The 24,748-nt window shown below is 42.8% G+C and overlaps 5 protein-coding genes across 5 annotated transcripts; 3 read left to right on the top strand and 2 right to left on the bottom strand.

The window, feature by feature from the left end:
- Nucleotides 1–11,984: 11,984 nt before the first annotated feature.
- Nucleotides 11,985–13,194, bottom strand: BO94DRAFT_189120 (SSH4 family protein). The gene is made up of 2 exons (XM_025606030.1): nucleotides 13,112–13,194; nucleotides 11,985–13,054 (listed from the first exon to the last, which is right to left on the bottom strand). Exon 2 carries the CDS (start codon nucleotides 12,763–12,765, stop codon nucleotides 12,184–12,186), a length of 582 nt encoding a protein of 193 aa, XP_025464686.1. The 5' UTR covers nucleotides 12,766–13,054; nucleotides 13,112–13,194; the 3' UTR covers nucleotides 11,985–12,183.
- An 801-nt stretch (nucleotides 13,195–13,995) lies between these two features.
- On the top strand, nucleotides 13,996–16,739 carry BO94DRAFT_189134 (uncharacterized protein). Its single transcript, XM_025606031.1, has 2 exons — nucleotides 13,996–14,219; nucleotides 14,293–16,739. Exons 1-2 carry the CDS (start codon nucleotides 14,076–14,078, stop codon nucleotides 16,672–16,674), a joined length of 2,526 nt encoding a protein of 841 aa, XP_025464687.1. The 5' UTR covers nucleotides 13,996–14,075; the 3' UTR covers nucleotides 16,675–16,739.
- Nucleotides 16,740–17,202: 463 nt separating this feature from the next.
- BO94DRAFT_588477 (putative Ras family GTPase (Rab4b)) lies at nucleotides 17,203–18,491 on the top strand (the record flags this gene model as incomplete). Its single annotated transcript, XM_025615886.1, has 3 exons — nucleotides 17,203–17,265; nucleotides 17,364–17,428; nucleotides 17,501–18,491. The coding sequence occupies 3 exons, from the start codon at nucleotides 17,203–17,205 to the stop codon at nucleotides 18,489–18,491; spliced, it is 1,119 nt and encodes a 372-aa protein (XP_025464688.1).
- A 370-nt stretch (nucleotides 18,492–18,861) lies between these two features.
- Nucleotides 18,862–20,645, bottom strand: BO94DRAFT_189222 (NAD(P)-dependent alcohol dehydrogenase). The gene is made up of 4 exons (XM_025606033.1): nucleotides 20,644–20,645; nucleotides 20,459–20,562; nucleotides 20,226–20,348; nucleotides 18,862–20,158 (listed from the first exon to the last, which is right to left on the bottom strand). Exons 2-4 carry the CDS (start codon nucleotides 20,483–20,485, stop codon nucleotides 19,232–19,234), a joined length of 1,077 nt encoding a protein of 358 aa, XP_025464689.1. The 5' UTR covers nucleotides 20,486–20,562; nucleotides 20,644–20,645; the 3' UTR covers nucleotides 18,862–19,231.
- Nucleotides 20,646–21,259: 614 nt separating this feature from the next.
- BO94DRAFT_537985 (FAD-binding oxidoreductase) lies at nucleotides 21,260–23,751 on the top strand. Its single transcript, XM_025612390.1, has 4 exons — nucleotides 21,260–21,786; nucleotides 21,864–23,138; nucleotides 23,202–23,377; nucleotides 23,457–23,751. Exons 1-4 carry the CDS (start codon nucleotides 21,513–21,515, stop codon nucleotides 23,547–23,549), a joined length of 1,818 nt encoding a protein of 605 aa, XP_025464690.1. The 5' UTR covers nucleotides 21,260–21,512; the 3' UTR covers nucleotides 23,550–23,751.
- The last annotated feature ends 997 nt before the right edge of the window (nucleotides 23,752–24,748 follow it).

The raw sequence follows: 24,748 nt of genomic DNA on the forward strand, positions 1-24,748 counted from the left end.
ACTGCCCAGGATCTCGTCAAAGAGTTCTGGGAAACAAAAAGACCAGCTTCCAGGTCAATTGGCTTCTCAGAGGATGTGAATGCCTATGGCTGGACATGCAACATTGGGGATTCTTATTTGTTGCAGCTGGAGTCGATGGCACGGAATGGCAGGGAAGGCACATGTTCAAGTCCGGCATCCAGACAATGGCTTGAACCAATCCCTAGGAAGAAATATAAATAAGTTACTTGTGGGCTCCAGTTCCTTTGTCATTTTGAGTGTCATGCAGGTGTATTTTTGCCTCGTGCGTCAGAGACCCTGGATCTAGATGGACTGATGGAGGATACTGCGGGTGGAGAAAGGATTGGCGGCGGCCCATGCAGCTACTGCGCAGTCACTGCAGTGACATGGGCCAGAAGAGTGGGGACTGTTAATGGTGTGTGGATTTATTCCCTAACACTAAACTAGAAGCTAAGAGTGCGTTAGTGGATGTCTCCGAAATTCGCAATGGTTAAATGCGCTGGGAGGGGGGGAAGGGGGTATTCCGTACTAACCGGTCCGTCCTAGACTCCTCTACTACCTACTACGTACGGAGCAGTACCTATCGAGTCCACTCCGTACCCAGTCCGGGACGCCGTAGATATTCTTGACATGGAAATTCGTATGGAGTACTCCGTAAGCTAGTACCTGGGAGGTACTAGCCAGCTACCTATCTACCAGAATAAAGCCCAGAGGTCTCTCCTTCTCCGTAGCCATAACCATACCTTCCCCCCGCCCCCTTTCCTACAACAGGATGTTACATTCTCCATCCTTCCGTCTCGGTAGAACCTTTCTCTCTTGTCTTTCGAATAAGAGGACTTGAGACAAAATAGGTAGATAAGTACATAATCAAAGAATCGAAGGGTGGGCCCAAAAAATATATAATATAAAAAGGGGGTAAAAAAAAGCGAAATAGGACCGAACGGGTAAAATCCAGCATAAAACATCGGTGGTTCATTCGTCAAACCCGATGGGCAAGTGACGCCGACGAGCCGACAGACCAAATCACCTAGATAATACTTGGTAAGAGGTGGTAGGGGTGGGGGGGAGGAGCAGAGTTCGTTTGTCGGCTGGATGATCAACCAACAAGAAAAAGAAAAATCTCCCTCGCTATTTCCATGTGTATTATAACGTCTCTCATAAGGAATAACCCGTATGAAACATCGTCTCGTCAATTCACCTAAAAGCCACTATTACATGAGTTAAACTTGCTATAATCCTGATCCTCCATCATTCTATGGCCTTTTTTTGGCTGGAGGCGTGTCCACAGACTACATGATATCAATACACACTTGGTAGTGACGACATAATAATAGCTCACCCAAGTCACTTATGGTACCAACACAGAGTTCCTTATTCTATCCAGGTGCAGATTGCTGCTGCATACTATCGAATAGCATGGGTGAGAACTAAAGTAGCGAGCATAGCAGACCATCAGCCGAGACAAGCATCTCCGATCGGGATAAATCAAATTAGAGGTGGGAAATAAAAAAAAAAAAAGGTCGTGGGCGGAAAACAACAATAAGCCTTTCAGGAGGGGCCGGAAAATATGAGAAAATAGACCATGTTAGTTCACATGTTATCATCGGTCAAATCATCCGTCTAGGCCTCATGATTCCCTTTCCATTTTCGCTTATCATTAGGATTTAGATGGCGCTCCTGTATTATGGGAACATTCATTTTCATTATAGTACATGGGGTGTTCTATGTATTGACCAGAACCAGCTCTTTGAGCCTCCCACCAAGTCTATAATAAACTTGTAGGTATGATGGTCATAGTCATACAGATTGCCATAACCAATTCTAAGCTACTGCATAGGTGATCATATGGCCATACAAAGAAAGGGGTGCGAAAAATCGCCTATCATAAGAGTTATGTGGTTCTTAGATCAACAATAATAATACAGAAGAGTAATCTGCTAAAAGTGATAGGAGAAATCAAAACCCACAAGAGGGTTCCTAAACAAGGAATTGGCCCGAAGAACTAAATCATTATTCATAACTTCTCACAATTGCCCGGGCGCTGTGGCTTCCTTCAGCCTTCTTGTATCGATTATTACTATTCATGAGTGAATAGGCTGTCACTTCATGAATCGAAACCTATCTGGAATAGAAGAAACAGTACGGAGTAATAGCCCTGTCATAAAATACGCCGGACAGATTGCGTGCCTCGCTAAGCAATTCCAGCTACCGCGCACTAGGCTACAATTTTTGTCGAAGGTTGGTTGTCACGCCCTTTCCACCCGCCCCTCCCCCTCTAACTACTCGAATCGAATAGACAGTGAAGTGAGAAGAAACCCCTGGTCTATACCAGAGTAGGATTCAATTCTTGCTGAGAGGTTTCGGTCAGAAAATCAAAGAATATAGGGAGGACAGGCAAGGAGGAGGACGAGATTATTTCCCTGGTACTACCATTGGCTTCAAACCAAAAACGTTCAGCTTAACGGTGATCCTAGCGGCGATCTCCCAACCCCGTCTTATTAAAGCCCACCACCTGCGCTTGCTGCCTCGCACAACCAAGTGTGCCGCTAAATAAGAATTGGATCACGAAGCTTGGGTGGGGGTAACAGCGATATTGCTATAGGCTGGAGGTAATACGAAGTCGAGGCCATTCCCCAGACACACCACTGTCTCTCACTAATAATGCCATGGCCCATAGCATGGTCGGCTCCGAGAGCATGCATTTATCAGCTGAAAGTTAATTTGAGACAACTGAAGGTCTCTTACGCACCTAATCATGAGGTGAATCTCAGGTTACAGGCAAGAGACCCTGGCCGATAGGAAATACCTAATCTGTTCTCATGAGTCATGATCATGGTCATGTGCTTCAAAATCAGATCACATTCTTTCTCTTGTTCATCCTGCCCGTGTGCTCCTTTCCAAGAATGCTGCCTCAATCTCTTGACACACGCAATCCTTGGGGTTTAAACTAGAGCCGTATACATGAGTTTCCTTAGACATGCGTCCCTCCCCCGCCGATAGACATAGAGTCTGATATGCGACTTGTGGCTTGTTTAGTAGATCCCAGAAATCAATGGAGCTAAGTGTCTCGATTACTACGTACCTGATGACCCTTTTTTTATCAAAGTACACCAGCATAGCCATCAATGGTCTTTGATTGGATTTTGTAGTGGTACAGATAAGACCGTTAAAGGTAGGAATTGTCACGATCCTGCAAATTATCTTCTCTGCGTACATAGTCTGCGACATCTCGAGACCCTCGAGTGTAAGGTGCAACATCGTGTTGCCATATAGTAGATAGCTCGGTTGTAGGTAAGTAAGGTACCAAGCGTACTGTGTACCTAGTAGTAGCTTTCGGGTCTCTTAACCAATCACCCATAGGGCCGTCGTAATCTCCTCGAAGCCGTGGATACTGGATAGAGACAACTGGTACTCCACAGTCCACATACGATTAGCATCGCTAGTGACAATGAACGTGCGGCCCAAGCTCTATTTCCCAATAAAGACTTGAGTCGCATGGTTGTATGTCGATGTTGTCTTGGCATCTAGGACGCGTGCTGATGGAAGCACGGCCGTGCATCATACAGGCTACTCCGTATCTAGCACTTATTAGCACAGATAGCCCACCAGCCTTAGTGGCTGCAGATGATAACCAACCCTCCTGCAAGTCACCTTAAACGGCTATGTGCCCCAAGGCTAGGCCGGGGCTCCCCCACCCTACCGTCCGGACTAGATCGAATGCAGATTCTGAGCTAAATGATCACATAGCTAATAAGCAGCTAACAAGAGTTGGTCAACACACAGCAGGCATATCTACGTAGGTAGGTATGGCGGGGGACTGGCGGCGTGTGTCTTTTGCATAGAATGTGCAATGTCAATCATAGGGCATTGAGGGTTGCTGGCGTAATGGCTGTGGAATTCAAGAGGGCTTCTTTAAGGAACTTCGATGCCTTGATTAACATGGACACTTTACTGATAAGCAATCTACAGGTAGTATCTTTATGTGAGAGGATACTACGGAGTAGAAGGTTGTCAGACCCCCTTCACCTTGCCATGTAAACCGGGCAACGTTACATTGTGCTCACCTCCTCCCCCCACCCCCAACTGACTTGGTCTGTAGTATATTCTACCATCTCTGAGAAGTAACAGGCTCTTCCTTCGCATGGTTACCGTGGCTAGAAATATTCTAGCTACTGAAATAGTAGCCACGCATACACAACTATCCTATGGGTAACTGAAACAGACGCGTACCTATCTCGGCTGCACGGACATGACTTGCCTCCGCCGAGCTCTCCACCCTCACCCGGGAATGACCGAGGATCCATCAAGGCGCGTTCGGAGAAGAACTGCCACTTAAGTGCTAACTGCTAAGAGGAGTAGTGCTTGCTGTCTCTCTCATTATGTGCACCGTACCCCGTACTGTGCTAGAAACTGAGCTCGTACTATTTCATGTCTTCGTATCACTATTGCTGGCTGTTTCATAAGAGCGTACAGGCCGACGGCCGTTGATATCCCTGCGGCCCCGAGAATTTGTATGTAAGAGGGCAAGTCAAGAGGCAAGAGGAAGCCGTACAATGATCATACCACTGATCCGACCAAGCCCCACATGATGAACGAGTAGGTGCCACTGCATGGAGTAGTGCTTTTATTTGGCACTTGCCCGTGCTCCCGGGCCGTATCTAGTATCTACTACATGCATATAATATAGCCTGAGACCTCAGCCGAAGATATTGGCCACCAATTGTACAGAATAGGTGGACAATAATTGGAAAAGCAACAATAATCATCATCCCGACAATAACAAGGATAATTATCGACATAGGAATAATGACAACGATATGAAATGTAGCGAGTGTCTGCAATTCTTACCGTGTACACTGTGTGCTCCACGATTCCGATGCACTGTCCAGCCGATGCTCCATGTCGAAGTCTGGATTCCTCGCCGGCAAAACTTTCGTTGATATCAACTTAATATAATTTGGTTCCCAGTAACATATAGATGGATACTCGTACGGTAAGAAACTAGCGCATTCCTCTGTTGTTCTCAACAGAAGACCTTCGGAGATGACTTGCAGCTCATGCCGTCAATCGGAATGTCAACCGCATGTAAAATCAAGCATTTGCTCTGACAGCACCAGCATGAAGGTCGACGCCCTCCTCTCTAAATCAAATCACAATGCTTGTTACTTATCTTACCTACCTACGGGAGAGAGGAACTATCAGAGACACGACAGACAACCCGACTACTGTATGAACATCCGTATTAAAATACGAAGAGAGGGTAACTATTTAGTAACTAGTTGCGGCACACGCTGACATGAAGACCGAAGTAGAGTATCCACTCCCCGCTCCTTAGGCTGACTCTCTCGGAGCGTTAGTCGCAGGTGGGCGCGGACTGTGCACAACTTAGCGCGGCCTGCTGCCTCTATACTGGTGGGAAGTTGGAAATGTTCCATACCGTCCGTGGACTGGGGCGCCTCGGCATGGGGCAAATCTCTGCTGCAGCGTTGTGGTTCGCTTACCCGGGCAGCAGGCAACTTACCTGCTTACATATCTAGTACTAGTACAGTAATAATAATTAGGAGCTGTGCCGCTACCGCTATCTACGTGTTTGGCGGCGACGGGCGACACACTGGACTGAGACTGTCCCGTGCTCCCAAGAGAACCCGCAGTTTACCCAAGAGCAAGTGGAATTCAAAAGTCCTAACCACGCCAGTCAAAGACGAGATAAGGGTAGGATGATCGGAGTGGGAGGAGGCGTATCCGCGGCCTGCCGAGGTAGGAGAGGGGTTATAGAAAGGACAGATATTTAGATGGATAGGCAGCTACAAATACAGAAAGATTACTTAAGCCACTGATATGGGGGAGGGAAAAGAGAACCGTGGACGTAGTTCACGCGACCTAATTTTAATGTTCATCTGAGCCGTACCTGTTTTCACATTATGCCAAGACCCTTAGTAAGCAGGAACAAGCCACATCACCTTATAAATTACAGTATTTTAAAATTGAAATTTATTTTTCTTATTTATTCCTGTTATATATTACTTAAGCAGTTTTAAAGTACTTTGAAACTATTTTTAATACAGATTTTAAGAATATGATTAAGCTTCTTTCTAATAAGATGATAAATATAGAATAATATATAAGTTCTTAAATGTTTTAAAAGTAGTTATAAACTAATTTATTTTTAGGATTAAGTTCAAGCGCTTCTATTAATCTAGGCTAAGAGTAATCTAATTACTTTATAATATTTTGAGTATATTTAGATTCTGCTAGAATATCTTATATTCTATATAAATAAATATATATATATATTATTTTAATAAAAGATTGATTACAAGCTGAAGCAGAAACATATACTTAAGATATAAGATTTATTAAAGTATTTATTAATTATTTAAAGATTTAATATAATAGGTATTTATTTACAGATAATAAGCAGCTAATTTACTCTTTATTTTTAAATTATATAATTAAAAAGTAGACTTGGAAATGCTTAGATATTTATATTTATAAATATTTAAGTTTATTAATTAAGTTTTATTATTATACAGTTATAAATAAAGACTTTTAAAATAGACTCAGTACTCTAAGAAAAAAAATATAGATATAAAAGAAATTAATCTCAGTAAGAGAAATATATATAGATAAGTATTTTATAACTATTTTTAGAGTATTTAGAAAGTTATTTTTAAATAAATATAATTATTATTAGTTAAAGTAATATTTTTTTAAAATTAATGACTATTCTTTAAGAAACTTCCAAGCTACAAGCCAGTATTCAAATACTATATTTAACTAGTATTAAGTACTTTTTAAGTCTTTTAAAAATATTTATTAATTATTTTAACATTTATATAAAAATATATACTCTATATCACTTATATAAATAAAACACTTATTTTTTTAAATAAATATTATAAAATAGATATTCAGGGATATGCAGTACTTAATTTATCTTTTTTTAAAAAAATTATCTAATAATTTTATTTTTTTTATTAATAAAGAAATATAATGTTTCTAAACTATTAAGTAACTAATTATTAAATACTTATAGATTAAGATTATTTTCAAGGATTAGGAAAACTGGAATTAACTTCTTATAAAGTTTATTTTAATATTTTTATTCTTATTAATATTTATTAATATTTATATATTCTATTTTTATCTTATAATATTTCTAAATATTTATTATTATTACTAATCAAGCCACCGGAGTAAATTCTTCAGAAACTTAAATTATTAATTCAATGAATTTATAATCTTAATTTAATAATAAGCACTTTTAAAATATTTTATAACTATTTATTAAGTATTTCTATAACTTAATTTCTTTATAATATATAGTTTAAGAATTTCTATATACAGTATAAAGTGTTAATCTTAGCTAATATTTATCTTGCTTTTTATAATAAGAATTAAATTAAAGTAATTATTCAGAAATAGCACTTATTAATATATTTAAATAAGTAAGATATTTATAAACTAATTTTTTTAAAGTATTAATCTCTATATCTAGATAAGTACTTTTGAAGTACTTTATAATAGTTATTACTCTGCTTAAGATCTTTACTAGTGAAAAATCTATAAAAAATATTACTTACTTTTTAAATAAACTTTTAATCTTATAGTAAGAATATTAAAAAAACTCCTTTTTTTTAATTATATCTATAATACTAATATTCATAGTCTAATTCTTGATATAAATTCTAAGTAATATAATAATAAGTATTCATTAATTACTTAATAATTTATTAGAAAATACTTATTAAATAATTAGGATTAGAATAATTTCTTTTTAAGTTTGATTTATAATATCAAGAGAGTATATAATATCTTTAATATCTTATTATTTTTTATAGAGTTTATTTTTAACAAAAAATTTTAAAGTAATTAAAACTAGATTCAAAAGAACTCCTTTATAAAGCTAAATAATGGATCTATTGAATTATATTTTAAAAAAGAAGTATAATAAGTTAATTAATTTATTTATAAGTATTTTTTATATTCTTTCCAAGCAGTTTATAAGTACTTGTTAACTAGTTTAAAGAATATGAAAATAAGAAAGTTTAGAATTAGATTATTTAAAAGAGAAGTCTAATCATAAAAGTAGATTTAATTAAAGCTTATTCTAAAATTTTATTATATTACTTTAATTAATTAAAAAATTATGTAAATACAGTAAAACAGTCTTATTAAAAATTATATATTTCAGAAAAGTTACTCAACCTGATTAAAACTGTAAAAAAGTAAGTACTTTCTAACTATTTAAAAACCAGTTATAAACTATCTTATACGAAACTTTAATTAATATATAAACTAGTTCTACAAAACTTAATAAAGATAATATTTTATAATATAATAGTTATTATAATTTCAATATTTATTATTTCTATTATACTTTGAATATAAAGATGAATTATCTACACTATATAAACCAAAAACATAAGTAATTAATTTAAAGCTATTTAATATATATTTATTAATTAATTCTCTTAAAGAGCTGTAAACATTATTATTCTATATTATTTAATAATTCTGATAATCAAGCTTTATTAATAACTAAATTAGAAATTAAATTAATCTTTCAGATATTTTTATAGCCAGATAAAAATCAGTATATGATTTAAAGTACTTTAAAAGTACTTAAAATATTTAATAAATATCAATAATATATTTAGATTAACTATATTATCTTAAAGAAGTCTTCACTGTCCTGTCTCTGTTAATATATTGTATATAAAGTAATAATATTAGAAACTTAAAATCTGAAAGCTTAAAGCTAAAATAAAAAAAACATATTATTAAAAGCTTAAAAATAAAGTATAAGAACTTAATCTTCTGGAATACTAACACTATCTATAAATTAAAAAATGATCTATTTTAATTAATTAATTATTTATTTTTAAGTAATTTATAATTAATTCTATCTAATATATATTTATATATATATATGCTTAAATAAATCTTTTATATATAATACTTTAAATAATCTTTAATAATAAATTTATATTATAAATCAAATTATTTTTTTATATTTATATATCTATAATCTTTATTAACTGATCTTTAAAGAATTTAAAAGTAATTCTGAATTATTAAATTATTATTTATATTCTTTATTAAAAAACCCTGATTTTCTCAGTAATTAGAAAGTACTTGAAAAACAGTTTAAAAGTACTTAAATAAATAAATCTGTAGAAGACTGAATTCGGGAATAAAGTTTTTTATAATTAGAAAAATAAAAGTTATTATATTTATTAAAGTAAGACTTATAAAATATAAAATCACTAAGTTTAACTATCTTACGCTGTATATTAATCAGATATAGCTAAATAATTAATAAATATTTTAAAAGTAGTTTAAGATATTAAAAAATTACTTACTTCTCTTTTTTTATTATACAGTAGATGGGGAAGGTTAAAATTCTAATCTAAAATTAAAAAAATATTAATATTAACTTTAATTAAAATAAATATTATAAACTTTTCAGTATTTACAGTAGTAATACCAGGCTTAATACTAGTAAAAAGACTTTTATATTATTTTAAAGTGATTAATAAATTTTTTTAAAGCAGCTTTAAACTAGTTATTAAATATATATTGATTATAATATTAATCTCAGCTTAGCTAGCATATCTATTATAATTTCTAGATTTAAAAATTATATTCTTATAAATACATAGATAGGTATATATGTTATTAATTAAAGAAAACTATTACCAAAACAGTTATAAAACAGTTAGTAACTAGTTTATAATTAATAAAAAAAAACTTATTATAATCTTACTGCAGTCCAGCATCCAGTAAAAAACTTCTTTATAATAAATCTTATATTTATACTTCTTATTCTAAGCAGTTTAAAAATTAATAATAAATAGCTAAAATAATATTTAAGCAGTTCTTAACCACTTAATAAATACTTAATAAGTATTTAAAAATAGAGAAAGTAAGCTTACTTACTTATACTTAGAAAGCTCTAAATATCTATTACTTACTTCTTTAAGATATTATTAATATTATTTCATTTTACTAAAATATATTAATATTTTATCAGCATTTCATCTCAGAATTAATTAAGTAATAATAAATAACTTAATAAGTAATATTATTGATATTTAATTTCAGAGCAGCTATGCTGGTTGGTTAGAGAAAAAAGATTATATATAGTAGTAATATAATATAAGAATATTAAAAGATATAATATAATCTAAAATTTACAGTATTAATAAGTAACAGCTCACTTAAAACATCACGTGACTAAAACTGATTACTAACCAGCAACAGACCGCGCGACCGAAAGAACGGACCCGAGCGACCTGCAACCACAAGAGAACCTATCATGCATGGAATACCCAGGATAATAACCTGACGTGGATGAGCAAATCCTTACCCAGAACCTCATTCTGCCACTCCGAACTAGGTACAGAGGTAGTAGTACATCTGGTACGGAGTACAGATAGGTAGTACGTACTAAGCCAATTATCAATCGCCAGTAGACTGACTGCCTAGGTAGGTAGGAGTGGCGGTTATTTGTGGAACGGTGTATATCATAGGCTGGATAGTGGATGCGGGAGTCGAGGACTCTGGTGGCCCGTGGGGGGGTCGACTGCGGGCCTGAAGCTCGGCCAGCGGGCCAGGCCATCTGTTTAACACGAAAAGGCGTTAGCAACGTCGACTACTGCACCAGTTATGCAGCTAGTCAAGTCACCTCAGCAGCTAGGCTAAATTGGGCATGGCCTACCTATCTAGTATCTACCTTAGTTCCCACTGCTAAGTCTGCTATATCCTCGTTGAAGTGACTGCTATGCCGGCTGTGCAATGTCCACAATCTGAACGATCAGTGGCCCGAGTGTTGTTTGGCTTGGTCAAGCCTCAGGAAAATCAGAAGCATTGCTCTATGTGGCTTTCATGGGGTGCAGAACGGAGTGACCGGAGGGTATCTGGATTCACGAAGGTATTTTCTGTTGCCACTGCCAACAGGTACTATGTACTATGAGGTAGGTGCTCCTCTGCTGCACAGCTGTTGAACCGATCATGTAGAATCCAGTGAGCAATTGAAATTAGTATTGTGTAACCTAGCTCTGGGCTTCTCGGAAACACTGTGTAGATATCTCCAGCAATACTTTGAGGATTGGATCTCTTACAAGGTGCGACATGTAGCGTTGCCCGTAAAGCAGTGCTTGATATAAGTCCCAACTATCTAATAATAAAAAGACCCGCGAGAGGGGTTTCTCTGCATATTTGGCCTTTTAATTGTACAGAATGTACGGAGTATCCGCGGGCAAGAACTGTATGGCTGTATGATACATAATTCCTGCCATGACAGATGGTTCTACCCACAGAAACGGCTCGTTTCCCCCTGGTGGGTAATACCAACTACCCTGTGTGCCATAACTATGCCCTTCATATGCCTTTGATTTTGGTCTGGAATCTTCCTATCTTTCCTCCATGTTCCACTCTGGGGGGTGGGGGGGGGAATAGAAAACAGATCAATACCCAGTTACTACGAGTAGTGGTATTTGTCCAGCTTATGATGTCAACATTCCACATGCCCAGGCAGAGCAGCCCCTCCAGCAATTAGTCGGGAATCCTGGAGTTCCCCTGTCTTGGACCAGTTGGCAACAACATAAGCATATCAGACGATGGCGGGAATGCAGGTCATGCTTCCCCCGATACACTAATGTGTGTGCATCAACAAGGTACACCCCGGCTAATCTTGCAGGTAACTTTCTAGAATGTCTCGATCGCAGCAAATGTACTCCGTACTCTGGTCTTAACGTAGGCCAGTGGCTTATATTACACATCCTACGTCCTCATGACGTCCCGCAACAATTCTAGCTGCCTGTCCATCATCCCCTTCCCCCAACATCTTTCGTCCACGTTATAACAATATTAATGTTTTTATACCATCCTGAAAATGCATTTAGCCACGGTGATCAGACACTACTATGTATATACGCGGTACAACTCATATTGTTCAGTCGCCTACAGGGATTCTCATTGTTGTCGGAGTAAATTTTTGCTCAGAGTCCCAGTATATACCACTGCATCACAGGTTCATCAATCAGATACAAACATAGGAGCAATTCGCAGTATAATAAGACTACTTGATTTTTAGAAACAATCCCGAGGAGTCCACGGCCAGACTGCAGGATCAAACATGACCTCAAAGTCCACACCTTCAAACAATCCAACAGCTCCTTACAAATCGAAATCCCCTCCCAGCCCTTCAACTCCCCCAGACTCAACATCCAACTTCTCGTACAGGCTCCAACCCCCTACTTCTTGACCATCGCGGGTAAAGAAGATGTCAACATTGGCCTTCTCGTCTTCATTTGCCGGGGCTGGAGGCGTTTTGATGGGGAGTCCGAATGTCACCCCCAAGCCAACAGTCTCTCCCAGTCTAAATTTATTCGTGAGGCTCTTCCCACCCCAGGAGTCATTCACGAAGCGGCATCCATCATCAGAGAATACACCAAGGCTCCCCCTTTCCCAACCTGGAGATCGCCAGCTGGGGTATGGTTGTGCCACGAATCCGATAGAAAACCCGCTGTCAGCGGTGGACTGTGTTGTCGGGCCTACACGAGTACCGAGTAGTCTGGCTTCGAAGTATATTGTTTTGCTTGTTTTTGTAAGGAATGGAGAGTCCTCCATGGAGAAATAGAGGGGTAGGTTCGTCGTTAGAAGACAATCGCCATTTCCGTCATTTGTAGATCCTCTCCAACGCCCCTGACAGGCCACAGATATGTTTCCGTGAAACCCTGGTGATTGTGAAGGTCTCATATCATAGTATCTGCGTACAGAGCTGTACACAGCATCCGATGGTTCGACGGGAAGATGTAGAGGAAATTTATCGCAGAATTCATGAGCATGATTCGCATCGCTCCAGTAAGCATCCCCAGTATCGGAGCAAAAAAGCCCAGCTATGGAGGTGGCGAAAATGCCGCCGTATCAGGAATAATCTTCGGGGGCCCCGAAGTTCTGTTTCCAGTAGCCATAGTAACAGAATACGGCGAGGGTTGGTATGCAGTAAATTTAGGCCGTGCCTGTTGAATTGTGTTTTCGGGTTGGTCTGCCATCACAATTAAACGACGCTTGGGGTCGCACCAAACAGAGGAGCTAATGGTACTTATGAACTTATGTAGAGCTTCACCTAGATCGTCCTTGGAGACGATTGCAGTACTGAATGCAGGAATGGTGAATCGTAGCAGACGTTGGTGCGGTGGCTAGATTGTTGTCGCCCGAGTGCCTACCTAGTCTTAAGAGACCCTGTGATGGAAATGACGGCGTCACATATACATTGCCCGCATCTCTTTTTGTCTCACTTATCTCACTTATTCGAGTCTATGCACATATGTCACATAGTTAGTTAGTTATATATACTGCTTAGATAATGTTAACTGGATGGAACCCCGTGGAGTTAAGTGTGGGGTACCAGGTCTCTTAGACGGTTAGACCATTGGACGAAGTAGTAGATAGTACTGATAGATCGGAGGGAGGAGAGATGCCAGGTCCATCGATTGGGAAAATAGAACCGTACGACAGGAAGCGAGGAGAATCACTTATACTATAGTATTATGTGAATCAGTATTCCATACTGCTGTGTTTCAGTTCCTCATTTCTATAAAAAGACATGGGGTCGATAATGCCCAACCCCACCCCAGATCCGAGTCCGATTGTATTGTTTGTACCTAACTGTGCAGCTGAGGTTTCAGAACATGTAAGCCCATCCAAATTCGATTTTCCTACGCTAAGCTTACTGTCCGTCCTGAGGCCAGTCGTAAATGCGACCGACCCCTATGCCACTCAATGGCCCCTTGCCGTACTGCCAGTCTACTTGGCTCTCTCTCTCTCTCTCCTGGGGCTTCTGCGTCCGTAACTCCCTTTTTTTCGTCTTTGGCCCACTCCCTGGTAAAGCTCCCAGATGAGATAATGCGACCTCGATTTTGATCAATCATATTTTAGGCTGTAGACTATCTAGTCCCTTTGTTACACAGCGCACACTTTCAACACTGCGCTGATCTTTTCAGACCAAGACTAGCCCACGTTTTCTCGACTATATCTCGACCTATTCCCCATGGTGCTATATTTTCATGGACAATGACAACGCATATGAATCTGCCGCAGGACACTCCAAGTTCATCAACATGGATCGCAGTGGACAGAGCAGAAAACCACGTAGGTCATCCTTCTCGCAGCACCTACAGCGGGTCTTCCATTGGGATAAGCATGTTACTGTAAGTACTTTCTGTCTCAACAGCCCTCCTATTCCTCTGCCTCCAGGAAAGATGTATTGATAATGTCACGAAGCAAGAAAAAAGTAGCCGAATCTCAGACCCATTAGAAACCGCTTTTACGAGAAGCCATCGGCAAGAGCAACGGGCATTACCGCACACAGACGAGTTCATAAGAGACAATATAAGCAAGTCGACATCCTCTATTGGCACAAACGAGGATGCCGTTTCACAGACACCTCAAAATTCAAGGCTTTCAGTCCTTAACAGGGACGGGCTCAAGAAGTTACCAGCATACTCTGTTAGTCAAGGAGCATCACAAATATCCGATCATTCTTTCGTGGGAAATGCTTTCTACAAGCAAGAATTATCTGGTTCGCCTTCTCGGATCAATAAAGCGGTTCACAAGAATGAAAGGCGCGCTACAAGACGCCTAGAGGCAGAAAGGTTAGAGCTCGAAAAACGGCTTCTAAAACTTGAACAAACCGGACCAGACCAGGGAAATGGTCTGCAGAAGAAAGAAACCCGCCGTCTCACGAAGAAACAGCCAATTAGAAGCTCAAGTAGGGCATCAAGTGTGAGTGCGGATGAATGCTCCTCGACCCGTTTATCCTCTTTATTTTCAAGCTCACAGCGCACTTCTCGGTCCCGATCGAGTTCTTTAAACGAAAGCGACAAAGAACCTCCGAGACACCCACTGATTGATGTTAGAGAAGCAGTATCAGGACCGGACCTGGGGATACAATCAATTCGACCCCATGTCACTCTGACAATGCCTGAGCGTTTAGGAGCTATGATATCTAGAGAGCTCGCCACTAGCAATGCGCTGCTCCCACACCGACATAATGGGGTGGCAACCGAGGCGAATACACACGGTATAGAGTCAAGGACAGATGAGGCTGGTGATCATCAGTATCATTATGAAAAAAGCTTGTCGCATGGACTGGCCCCCTTGCAAAGTCATCGAGCAAACATTGAGCGCAACATTCCCAGGGTAGCATCGACAGCCCCAAGTCCGTCAGCTCCACCCGCAGATCTGGACCGCCTGTCATTTGCGGCAACACTTAACCTTGGAACGAGGGGATTTGAAGCCGTGCATCATTCATCGACAATTACTTTCCCAAACCTAGCAACTAAGCAGGGGAACCAAAACCACAGAAACTCTAAAAGTATCTGGAAAACACATATTGAATCTGATATTGGACCACATGCAGCGATCTCACCTGTTCAGCCTTCAGCTGCTTTACAAGGAGAGTTATCGAAGACTCCCTCGAACAAATCTCCTACAGACCGCTATCTACAAAGACCGCATAAGAAGTACATACCATCGCCCCTTGCAGAGTCCTCATCCTTGGACGGCAATTCCAGCTTGTCTCTCAACTCTAAGAAAGCTACAACGATGCTAAAATTGCAGGCCTCCGGTAACGCGGAACAAACTCCGTCCTCAGTTTCGACCAAGAAGGATGAACATCCTAGATATGACCGGTCACATCCCAGACCTACAACGCGGCTTCTGACAACAGACGTTAGACAATGCGAAGGCGTCGATGACCCAGTTATCAGTATTATCCGAGGGCCACAGGAGAAATCGCCAGACAGGGGGTCGTATCCCTGGGTCTACGGCACGAAAAGAAGCAGCTCAGTTGGTTTAAGCGGCCACGGGGTGAAGTATATAGGACAGAGCGAGAGCGTGGGATTTCAAGATCCTAGACTTCATGACAAGACCCTTGCATTTCAAGAAAACCTCTCTCGCGGCTCTCAGAATGTGCCTCAGTCAGAGAGACTTGAAGCATGTCATGTCTCCTCCAAGAGCAAGATTTCGCAACCGAGCGTGTCCAACTCATCATTAGCCACGTCTTCCGAGGAGCCACAGTCAGAAGACTACGACACAGCAGATGAAGCTCGCTCACCTGTTTTGCTTGCTCAAGATCATAATGTTCATCTGGTTAGGTGCCCAGACCATGGCACTATACCGACCGGTGTTAATGTTGCTGATGGTGACATGCTATTCAGTCTCAGAACTTCAACCGCTGCAGTGCCCGACAGGCCAGAAGCAAGAACGGACGGACGCATGGTGAACATGAGAAACTTACAGGCTAACAGTTCGATTGGCATGCGCTTTGTCATCTGCTGCCACTGTAGCCACTGGCATGATATACCATCGGATGTGTATGCGAAACTATCGCCGCCCGACACCCCTTCAGTCGTCAGAGCGCGGAGACTCTCCTCCACCCAGGCAAGCAAATCTACTCTTACGAAGCATACCATCTCGAACTTAGCGAAAGGTAAACTATTCGGGGCACCCTCCAATCTATCGGATTCTGGGCCTTCCGCCTCTACCACGAAGACCAAAGCATCGATGTCTACAGTGCAGTGCTGCTGGTGCAGCCATGATATGAATAGGTCATGTTGTCAGGGATGGACAGCCATTGTTCACATGTGTCGGAGGCATCACTGACAATGTGACCAAGTGGATAAATTGCTGACGAAGGGGCGTTTAAGACTTCAACTACTGCCTCACCTGTCCTCTAACCTGCAAATGCAGCTGTTTCTAGTTCCGTGGGCCTAGAGATTAGCCTGCCTGCCACTCACTTCACGAGATAAAGCGTTCGGTTGTTTAGATTAGGAGGGCCTGAGGGCGTCCCCTGCGGAGTACAGGTTATGTATATAGGAGGGAAGGAAATATAGTCGCTGCTAAATATCTTGGCATTATCAGCCCCCAGAAATGATATCGTTAGCAATAAGCGGAAGAGGCGAGATAGATTGATACGGTGAGAATTGTAGAGTGGGGAGTTGGGCTGAAGAAGACCATGCTGGTGGGTGGTGCCGGAGTGTCGATAGTCTATTTTAGTCCGATAAGTCTTGAACTACTACCAAGGTACCACCCACCTCCTCCGTAGCCCCCCTTCCCTTCTCTTCCACACCCCCTGCTCCTCCGACTCCTTTTGCCAAACAGAGGGCCATTTAATGGCTTGTTTCTGGCGCCATGGTGCGTCAAAGGAGCCTTTCAAATGCTTCCTCGGCTTCTTCTCTCCCTGAGAGGAATCAGGTATGTATGGAGGTGGTATTTCATTGTGTTGATCACGCTCGGCCATTAGTGCGCCGGGTTCAATGCTCCTCTGATCGGCTGCTTCTAATACCTGGCAGGAGCTCGAAAGCATGTACGACTATCTGGCCAAGGTTATTCTTCTGGGGCCGAGCGGGGCGGGAAAGTAAGTACACTGGGTGATGATCATTCACACTTCCCCAGGCTTCGTCGGTCACTGATCTTTCCACGACTGCAGGTCTTGCGTATTACACCGGTTTGTGAAAAGTGAATGTATGGTGGTTTCTGATCCCTTATTCACTTGCCCACACATCCATACCCTCCTGACCTCCCCCGGTTGGATGGCCGGCTCGCTAATACGCCGTTCGTTTGTAGGGAGGGTGCTGTCGTCGCAAACGATCGGTGTTGAGTTCTCCTCCAAGATCGTCAAGTTGGGCACCGGGCCCCGGCGAACAAGGATCAAGTTGCAGCTGTGGGATACGGCTGGGACCGAAAGGTTTCGATCCGTATCCAGGTCGTATTATCGAGGGGCTGCAGGGGCTATTCTCGTCTATGATATAACGTCCCATGCGTCATTTGCCTCTCTCCCCACGTTCCTCATGGATGCGCGTGCTCTTGCTTCCCCCAACCTCAGCGTCCTACTGGCTGGTAACAAGTCAGACCTAGCCTCCGACGCCTTGCCCGGCGATATTCCTGATGACAGTATACGGCCTCCTCCTACACCGTCTAGTACATCCAGCAAACGGTCTTTTCCATTTGGCTCAAGCGGCGGCTCTGTTCGTTCAATCACAAATTTCGACACTACGACAAGAATGACAGCTACGCATGCACTTCATGGTCGTGAGGTCGGCACCGAAGAGACATCACGCTGGGCCGCTAAGTCTAACATCCCGGTTGCCGTCGAAGTATCGGCCCTCACGGGTGAGGGGGTAGAAGAACTATTCAACCGGCTGGCCCGGATAATCCTCACAAAAATTGAATTGGGCGAAATTGACCCAGACGATCCGCAGAGCGGGATTCAATATGGTGACGGCGGTCTCTACGGCCATGGCACGAGTGATGGTTCCAGCATTCGAAGTCGCATGTCCCTTGACGACGGTGCTGTCCAAATGCATCGTAGACATCCAAAAACAAACACCAGTAATAACTGGAAGGCTGGTATGAGAGAGTGGGAGGATGTCTTTCGGTTGAGCGATTCGCACCAAAGGAGAGGTAGCGGCTGCTGCTGATTTTCTTAAAATGAACTATATACTAATCATCAGCTTTATTCTTCGCGGTTCCCTTGCCTTCCTATATTTCGATCAGTCATACCCGCCTCAAGCTATTTTGCTTCAACTTTGATGAGTTGTCTGAACCCGCCGCCGTCCCTTGAGCTGATTAATAGAACGGATCGTCGGTAATTACTTGCAAGTGGCTTGGTGGTAACGTACTCTGACGTTTGGTGAACTATCTCTTTGCGACCTCTTTTCACTCACCGCTTGTGTGGAAATCCAAAGCTAGTGGACTTGTTTCATGCAGCACGACACCGCCGATGGTCAAGCGCTATGAATAGCGTGTTTAATAATGGAATGGTTGAATTTCTAGGAGCTCATGTCCTCACTCGCTCTTGTGTAATCTCATTCAACCCCACCGGTCACTTTTTATGATTCCCGCTATTATCACTACATAAGGTGCCAGCTTCAGACGGCAAGATCACCCCAGCATTATCTTAATCGGGCAAGTAACCTGAGCAGGGCATGGGACTGGACCCTGATCCTGCCTCTCTACATGCATGCCTCGCCGGTTTGCCTGGGGACGCACCAGCTTGCCTTACTACCCCATAAAAGACAGGGGAGAAAGGGTAAGATATACCAAGGGAGAGAGCAGCGATTATAATAAAGAGAGAGCGGATTGGTGGAGGCATCGATGGAAATCGTTTGCGGTCTGCCTCCGCTGCATTTGTTACATGTCCATGGTGCCTGAAAGAGTCTCATGAGTCGAGGCCAGCGATAAGAGTCTTGATGCCCTTCCCAGATTTAACCTCTTCGAATGCTCGCTCAGCGTCTTCGAATTGGACAATTCCCGTGATCAGTTCCTTCACGTTAACCTTGCCAGACGCCACCAGCGAGATTGCGAGCTTATAATCACCACTGCCATAACGGAAGCTGCCCTTCACGTTCAATTCTTTCGTGCAAGCTGCCATAATCGGAAAGGTGATCTCGCTTTTACCCATACCACCCTGAACATATGTTCCGCCAGCACGGAGCACATGTATGCCTGTGTGCACTGAGGGCTCAGCTCCTGATGCGTCAATGGCGACATCTGCGCCCGAACCCAGGCCATTTTCCTCGATCATCTGTTGAGCATTCACCGACGGGGTCGCTTTGGCTGGCTCAAATGTGGCAGTCGCCGCATAATTTTTGGCGAACTCCAGCCTGTCCTTCTGAATATCCACCGCGATAATCTTGGACGCACCGTAAGCCTTCGCCACGGCACAGCACAGAAGTCCGACGGGACCGGCTCCAAATACTACCACCGATTGGCCTGGTTTGACACCTGCTTGCTTGACGATGTGTACGGCGACGCCAAGAGGCTCCATAACTGCGGCCTCCTGTAAGGTGATGCTTTCAGGAACCTGATAGCAGAAATCCTCGGGCAGGACGTAATACTTGGCCAGGGTGCCATCGTACGGAGGAGTTGCCGCAAAGGCCATTTTCTCACAGAGGTTATATTTTCCCGCTTTACAAGGCTCGCATCGGCGACAAGGGATACCGGGTTCCATGGCAATGCGATCCCCTACCCTTAAGCTCGTGACTGCAGAGCCAACCTTGCTGATGACTCCGGACGACTCGTGTCCCAGGACCATAGGATCCTTCACAACAAACTGCCCGATAGATCCATGTTCCCAGTAATGAACCTTTATCAGGTCGTTGTCAGTTGGACAGGCCTTCAATCTTGATCCACGGAGTCGGTGACACACGTACATCACTACCGCATATACCAGTGAACCTAACGTTCACAAGTACATCGTGGGGATCATTGATTTCGGGAACCGGCCGGTCTTCGAATTTGACTCGATGGACTCCTTCAAGGACGAACGAGAGATTCTGGCAGTGGTTAGAATCTTATTAGCGATCAGTTTACGTGTGTTATCTCCAGCTGAGGTGGGAGTGACGGGCTTCCATCAACTCAGACAAAAAGCATTCGCGGCACGCACCTGAGCGTTAGATTTTTGAGCGCACATGTTGAGGATGGGTACGCGTAATGGACCAGCTGTTTGAGCAACCTCAGGATAGCGTAGTAAGAGAGGGGATGCTGAAGCTAATGTTTTGCTTTCGAGGCAGAAGGTTAGAAAAGGAGTACGGTTGTGGATTTCTTTTTCGTTGCCTTCTCTCAGCTGACTCTTTATTCAATTCTCTCTCGGCTTTTTGAGATGCACCTCTTTAGTGATCTTGTGCTTTTCTATCCGTGAAAGACATGTATCTAGGGGTAGCTTGGTACCTGGTCATAGGTATGTAAGTAGGGTATGGGGAAGAAGAGGCGGGGTGGGATGCCTCTCATTGGACCATAATTAACCGGCGCTGCGCCCAATTTACCCGGACAGGGCAACTGACCGGTTGATAGTTCAGTAGTAGATACGGAGTACGGAGTACGTCCGTTAAGACTGGGCCTTGACCTAGCTTGGACGAAGGTATCCTTGATCATGATGTATGGAGTAGATAGATACTATCCACAGGACCCGTAGGACGGTTAATAGGTTCTGAGTTCTTTAGCGAGATCTTGAATAGAACCGGTAAATGTGAGATTACTGTTACTCCGTACTGCGATTGGCCTGGCCTGACTGGTTGGTTAGTAAGTAGGTGGGAGTAGTAGTAGTACCTAGTGGTGGTGGTGCGACATGTGCCTACTAATTACTATTAGATAAGAGACGGGGGGCATTTCATACGTATTTACATAACTAACTAGTAGGTACGCCGGTATGACTACACTACCTAGATACTTAGGTATGTACCGCAACCTTACCGCTTGAGGTTTAGACTTGGTTCATGAGCAATCGCTATCGTCCAGGAATACATCCATCCACCATCATCCATCATCCATCGACCCCAATTCATTTGCTTTATACCCAGGACAGCCATTGGTTCATTGTAACCCCTTCCCCGCGATGATCCTAGTATCTTGAGACTCAGAAGATCACGTCGCCACTGTCTAGCTCAGCGTTCGCTTTTCCGTTCCGACCGTCGAAGTCGTCATTCCCCCCCCTCGCCATGATGAGACCCGAATCTGTTCTTCGCTTGCGGGGCACGATGCGCACGATTACACCGAGAATGAGCTGCCGCTTTAGCAGTCAGTCGCTCTCGGTATCCCAAAGGAGAGGTCTGCGTGTTTCGGTCCAGCATCGCGCCGATGAGAAACCCCAGCCCTTCAAGCATCAATTGTATGAAAGTACACAACAACGCCTTAAACGTGAGCGTGCTGAACAGGAACGGTATTCACAGTATCAAACCCAATCACAGGGTGGTCGCTATGCGGCATTGATGTTCGGTACGCCTATTGCCCAAAACCTGCTTCATCAACATCCCTGAATCTCACGAACTCAATTTCTGATGCCACCTTGTTAGCATTGGTTTTTTTTTCCACCGGAGCGTATTATCTAGGTTCATTGAAGCCTGCTGAGCTTCCTACCTCTTCGACGACGTCTTTATCTGATATAGAATCTCCCCGACACAACGCCTCCCCGTCAAACCTTCAGGCTGCTTGGGCCGATTTCGTTGATATCCTGGGGAAAGAGAATGTCTCCACACAAAATGCTGATTTGGAAATGCACTCGGGGTCCGACTGGTCTTCCTACGCACTGAAAGAAGATGAAAGACCGTTCCTAGTTCTCTACCCATCTACTACCGAAGAGGTGTCCCGAGTAATGAGAGTTTGTCACCAAAGGTTGATCCCAGTGACTCCTTACTCAGGTGGTACCAGCTTGGAGGGTCATTTTGCACCCACGAGGGGAGGCGTATGCATTGATTTCCGTCGCATGGATCGTATCCTGGGGCTCCATAAGCGGGATCTAGATGTTATCGTCCAGCCTGCCGTCGGTTGGGAGGAGTTGAATGAGCGGCTTTCTCAAGATGGGCTCTTCTTCCCCCCTGACCCGGGTCCTGGTGCTATGATCGGTGGCATGATCGGCACAGGCTGTTCGGGAACAAACGCATATAGATATGGGACCATGCGTGATTGGGTTCTTTCTTTGACTGTTGTGCTTGCAGATGGGACTATCATCAAAACGAGACAACGTCCACGAAAGTCGAGTGCTGGTTACGATCTCACTAGACTTTTTATTGGCAGTGAAGGCACCCTGGGGCTAGTGACGGAAGCTACATTGAAGTTGACGATCAAACCTAAGAGCCAAAATGTCGCTGTTGCAAGCTTTCCCACGATACAGAATGCGGCAGAGTGTGTGACGCGCGTGGTGGAAGAAGGCATTCCAGTGGCTGGTCTGGAAATCCTAGATGATGTGCAAATGAAATGCATTAATGACAGCCAGTCCACTAGCCGACACTGGAAGGAATCACCGACTATTTTCTTCAAATTCACGGGAACGCCTGTGGGCGTCAAGGAGCAAATAGGTATGGTGCAGAAGATTGTTTCTGCCAGTGCGGGTCGGTCCTTCGAGTTTGCCCGAGGTCCAGACGAAATGCAAGAACTATGGAGCGCTCGGAAACAAGCGCTTTGGAGCGTCATGTCTATGAGGAGAGGACCTGAAGACCATGTCTGGACGACCGACGTGGCTGTCCCTATGAGCAAATTGCCTGAGATCATTGAAGCTACGAAGCATGACATGACCGAAAGTGGTTTGTTAGCTGGAATTTGTGGTCACGTTGGAGATGGTAATTTCCATGGTATGGACATCTACTCAATTGCCCCCACCGAACTTCATATAACTAACCTCGAATGCGCGATAGCGATCATCCTTTTCAATCAAGATGAAAAAGCAACGGCCGAGGCTGTGGTACACCGGATGGTAAAGCGAGCCGTCGAACTAGAAGGTACAGTTACTGGCGAACACGGAGTTGGAATTGTAAAGCGGGATTACTTGAAACATGAACTGGGAGAGTCTACAGTGGATGCAATGCGCCGGGTAAGTAACCATACATCCATGTCCCACCATGGCAGTCAGAGTTCTATTGTACTGATGCAAGTTAATTTCTGCCTTCCAGTTAAAATTAGCCTTCGATCCCCTTTGCTTGCTTAATTGCGACAAGGTCGTTCGGATTGAACCTCCGATGACAGGAGAAGTGAAGGAGTGGTAAACACAGAAATCGGTCTTTAGGTGTAGATTAGCACCTGCTTAGGTTCGAAAGTATATACTCATGGAAAGAAGGTGTGGCCATAATTGCCAATATGCCCTTCCGTCTTTCACCAAATTAGCAGAAAATGTTCTCATATGGGTAACCATCTCAGTAAGATAAGTTGACTTTACACTTGCCTATTGCAAGTTCCAGTGGATACTTCCTCGTCATCTGGCATTTAACATTCGCTACCATACTAATGAATCCGGTTACTTGCGATTGGTGTTGATTTCGACTTTATGATATGGTTGGGCCAAGGCGCTTATCACATCAGGCCCGGGTTAGCTAAGAGATTCAGGGCTACTATGTGCCGAATACCAAACCTGAATCAATGTATATAGCCTCCGGAATCACGAGTAGGGGATCAAGTCAATGATGGGTTGTTCCCCTTTGAAACCAAGTTCCGCCCTATAGGTGCGCTAACAAGATGTTGTAAGTAGACAACTTTGGAAGGTGTGGGCTTTCCCGCAAGAGAGTAGGGGGGCGTTAACCCCATAGCTTTGAGAATGTTATGTGATTTGTACATTCGGGTTAGAATTTGGGCCACATCACAGCAGTGCATGGGAGAGTGTATTTTTTTTCTGTGGCGGGTAATGTACAAATAGAGTGCAATTTGGTGACAGATGCTGAACCCAAGTAGAACCAAGCGAACTTGTGAGCAAAAACATGTATGACCTTAGGGAAGGTGCATTTTAAATCACGAGGCCAGCAGCTTTCCAGAGTCCTTTAATAAGTACATATAGGCTCATGTTGAACTTATCTTATGCATGCATACATTTTACTTACCATTAATACTGCGGTAAGTTCAGTTTTTAACTATACCATACTGCCATCGTGTACATGTTCATCAATAAGATGATGAAGTTTAAGAACATGAGAAGGGAGAGGTATTGTAATTTGTAAGGTTCACGAAACCCAAGAAAATGCAACTGTAGATCATTGGTCTCTCTACATCAGTGTGGGATTCAGATGAATCTGGCCATATAATGACAGTCTTGAACACCTTTCTTGGCAGACGAAGCTCAGTGCATGGTGTACCCTACTGTCATCATCATGAGTAGTTGTCGGAAGAGCCGGTAAGTCACTCCGCATTCGTCGCGCCGGCTTCACCGCCGTCTTCCCATAACAATCCAATTCACCTCACTGCTACCACCTCTCCT

The sequence above is a fragment of the Aspergillus sclerotioniger genome (assembly GCF_003184525.1).
Source record: "Aspergillus sclerotioniger CBS 115572 chromosome Unknown BO94scaffold_25, whole genome shotgun sequence".
Lineage (NCBI taxonomy): Eukaryota > Fungi > Ascomycota > Eurotiomycetes > Eurotiales > Aspergillaceae > Aspergillus > Aspergillus sclerotioniger.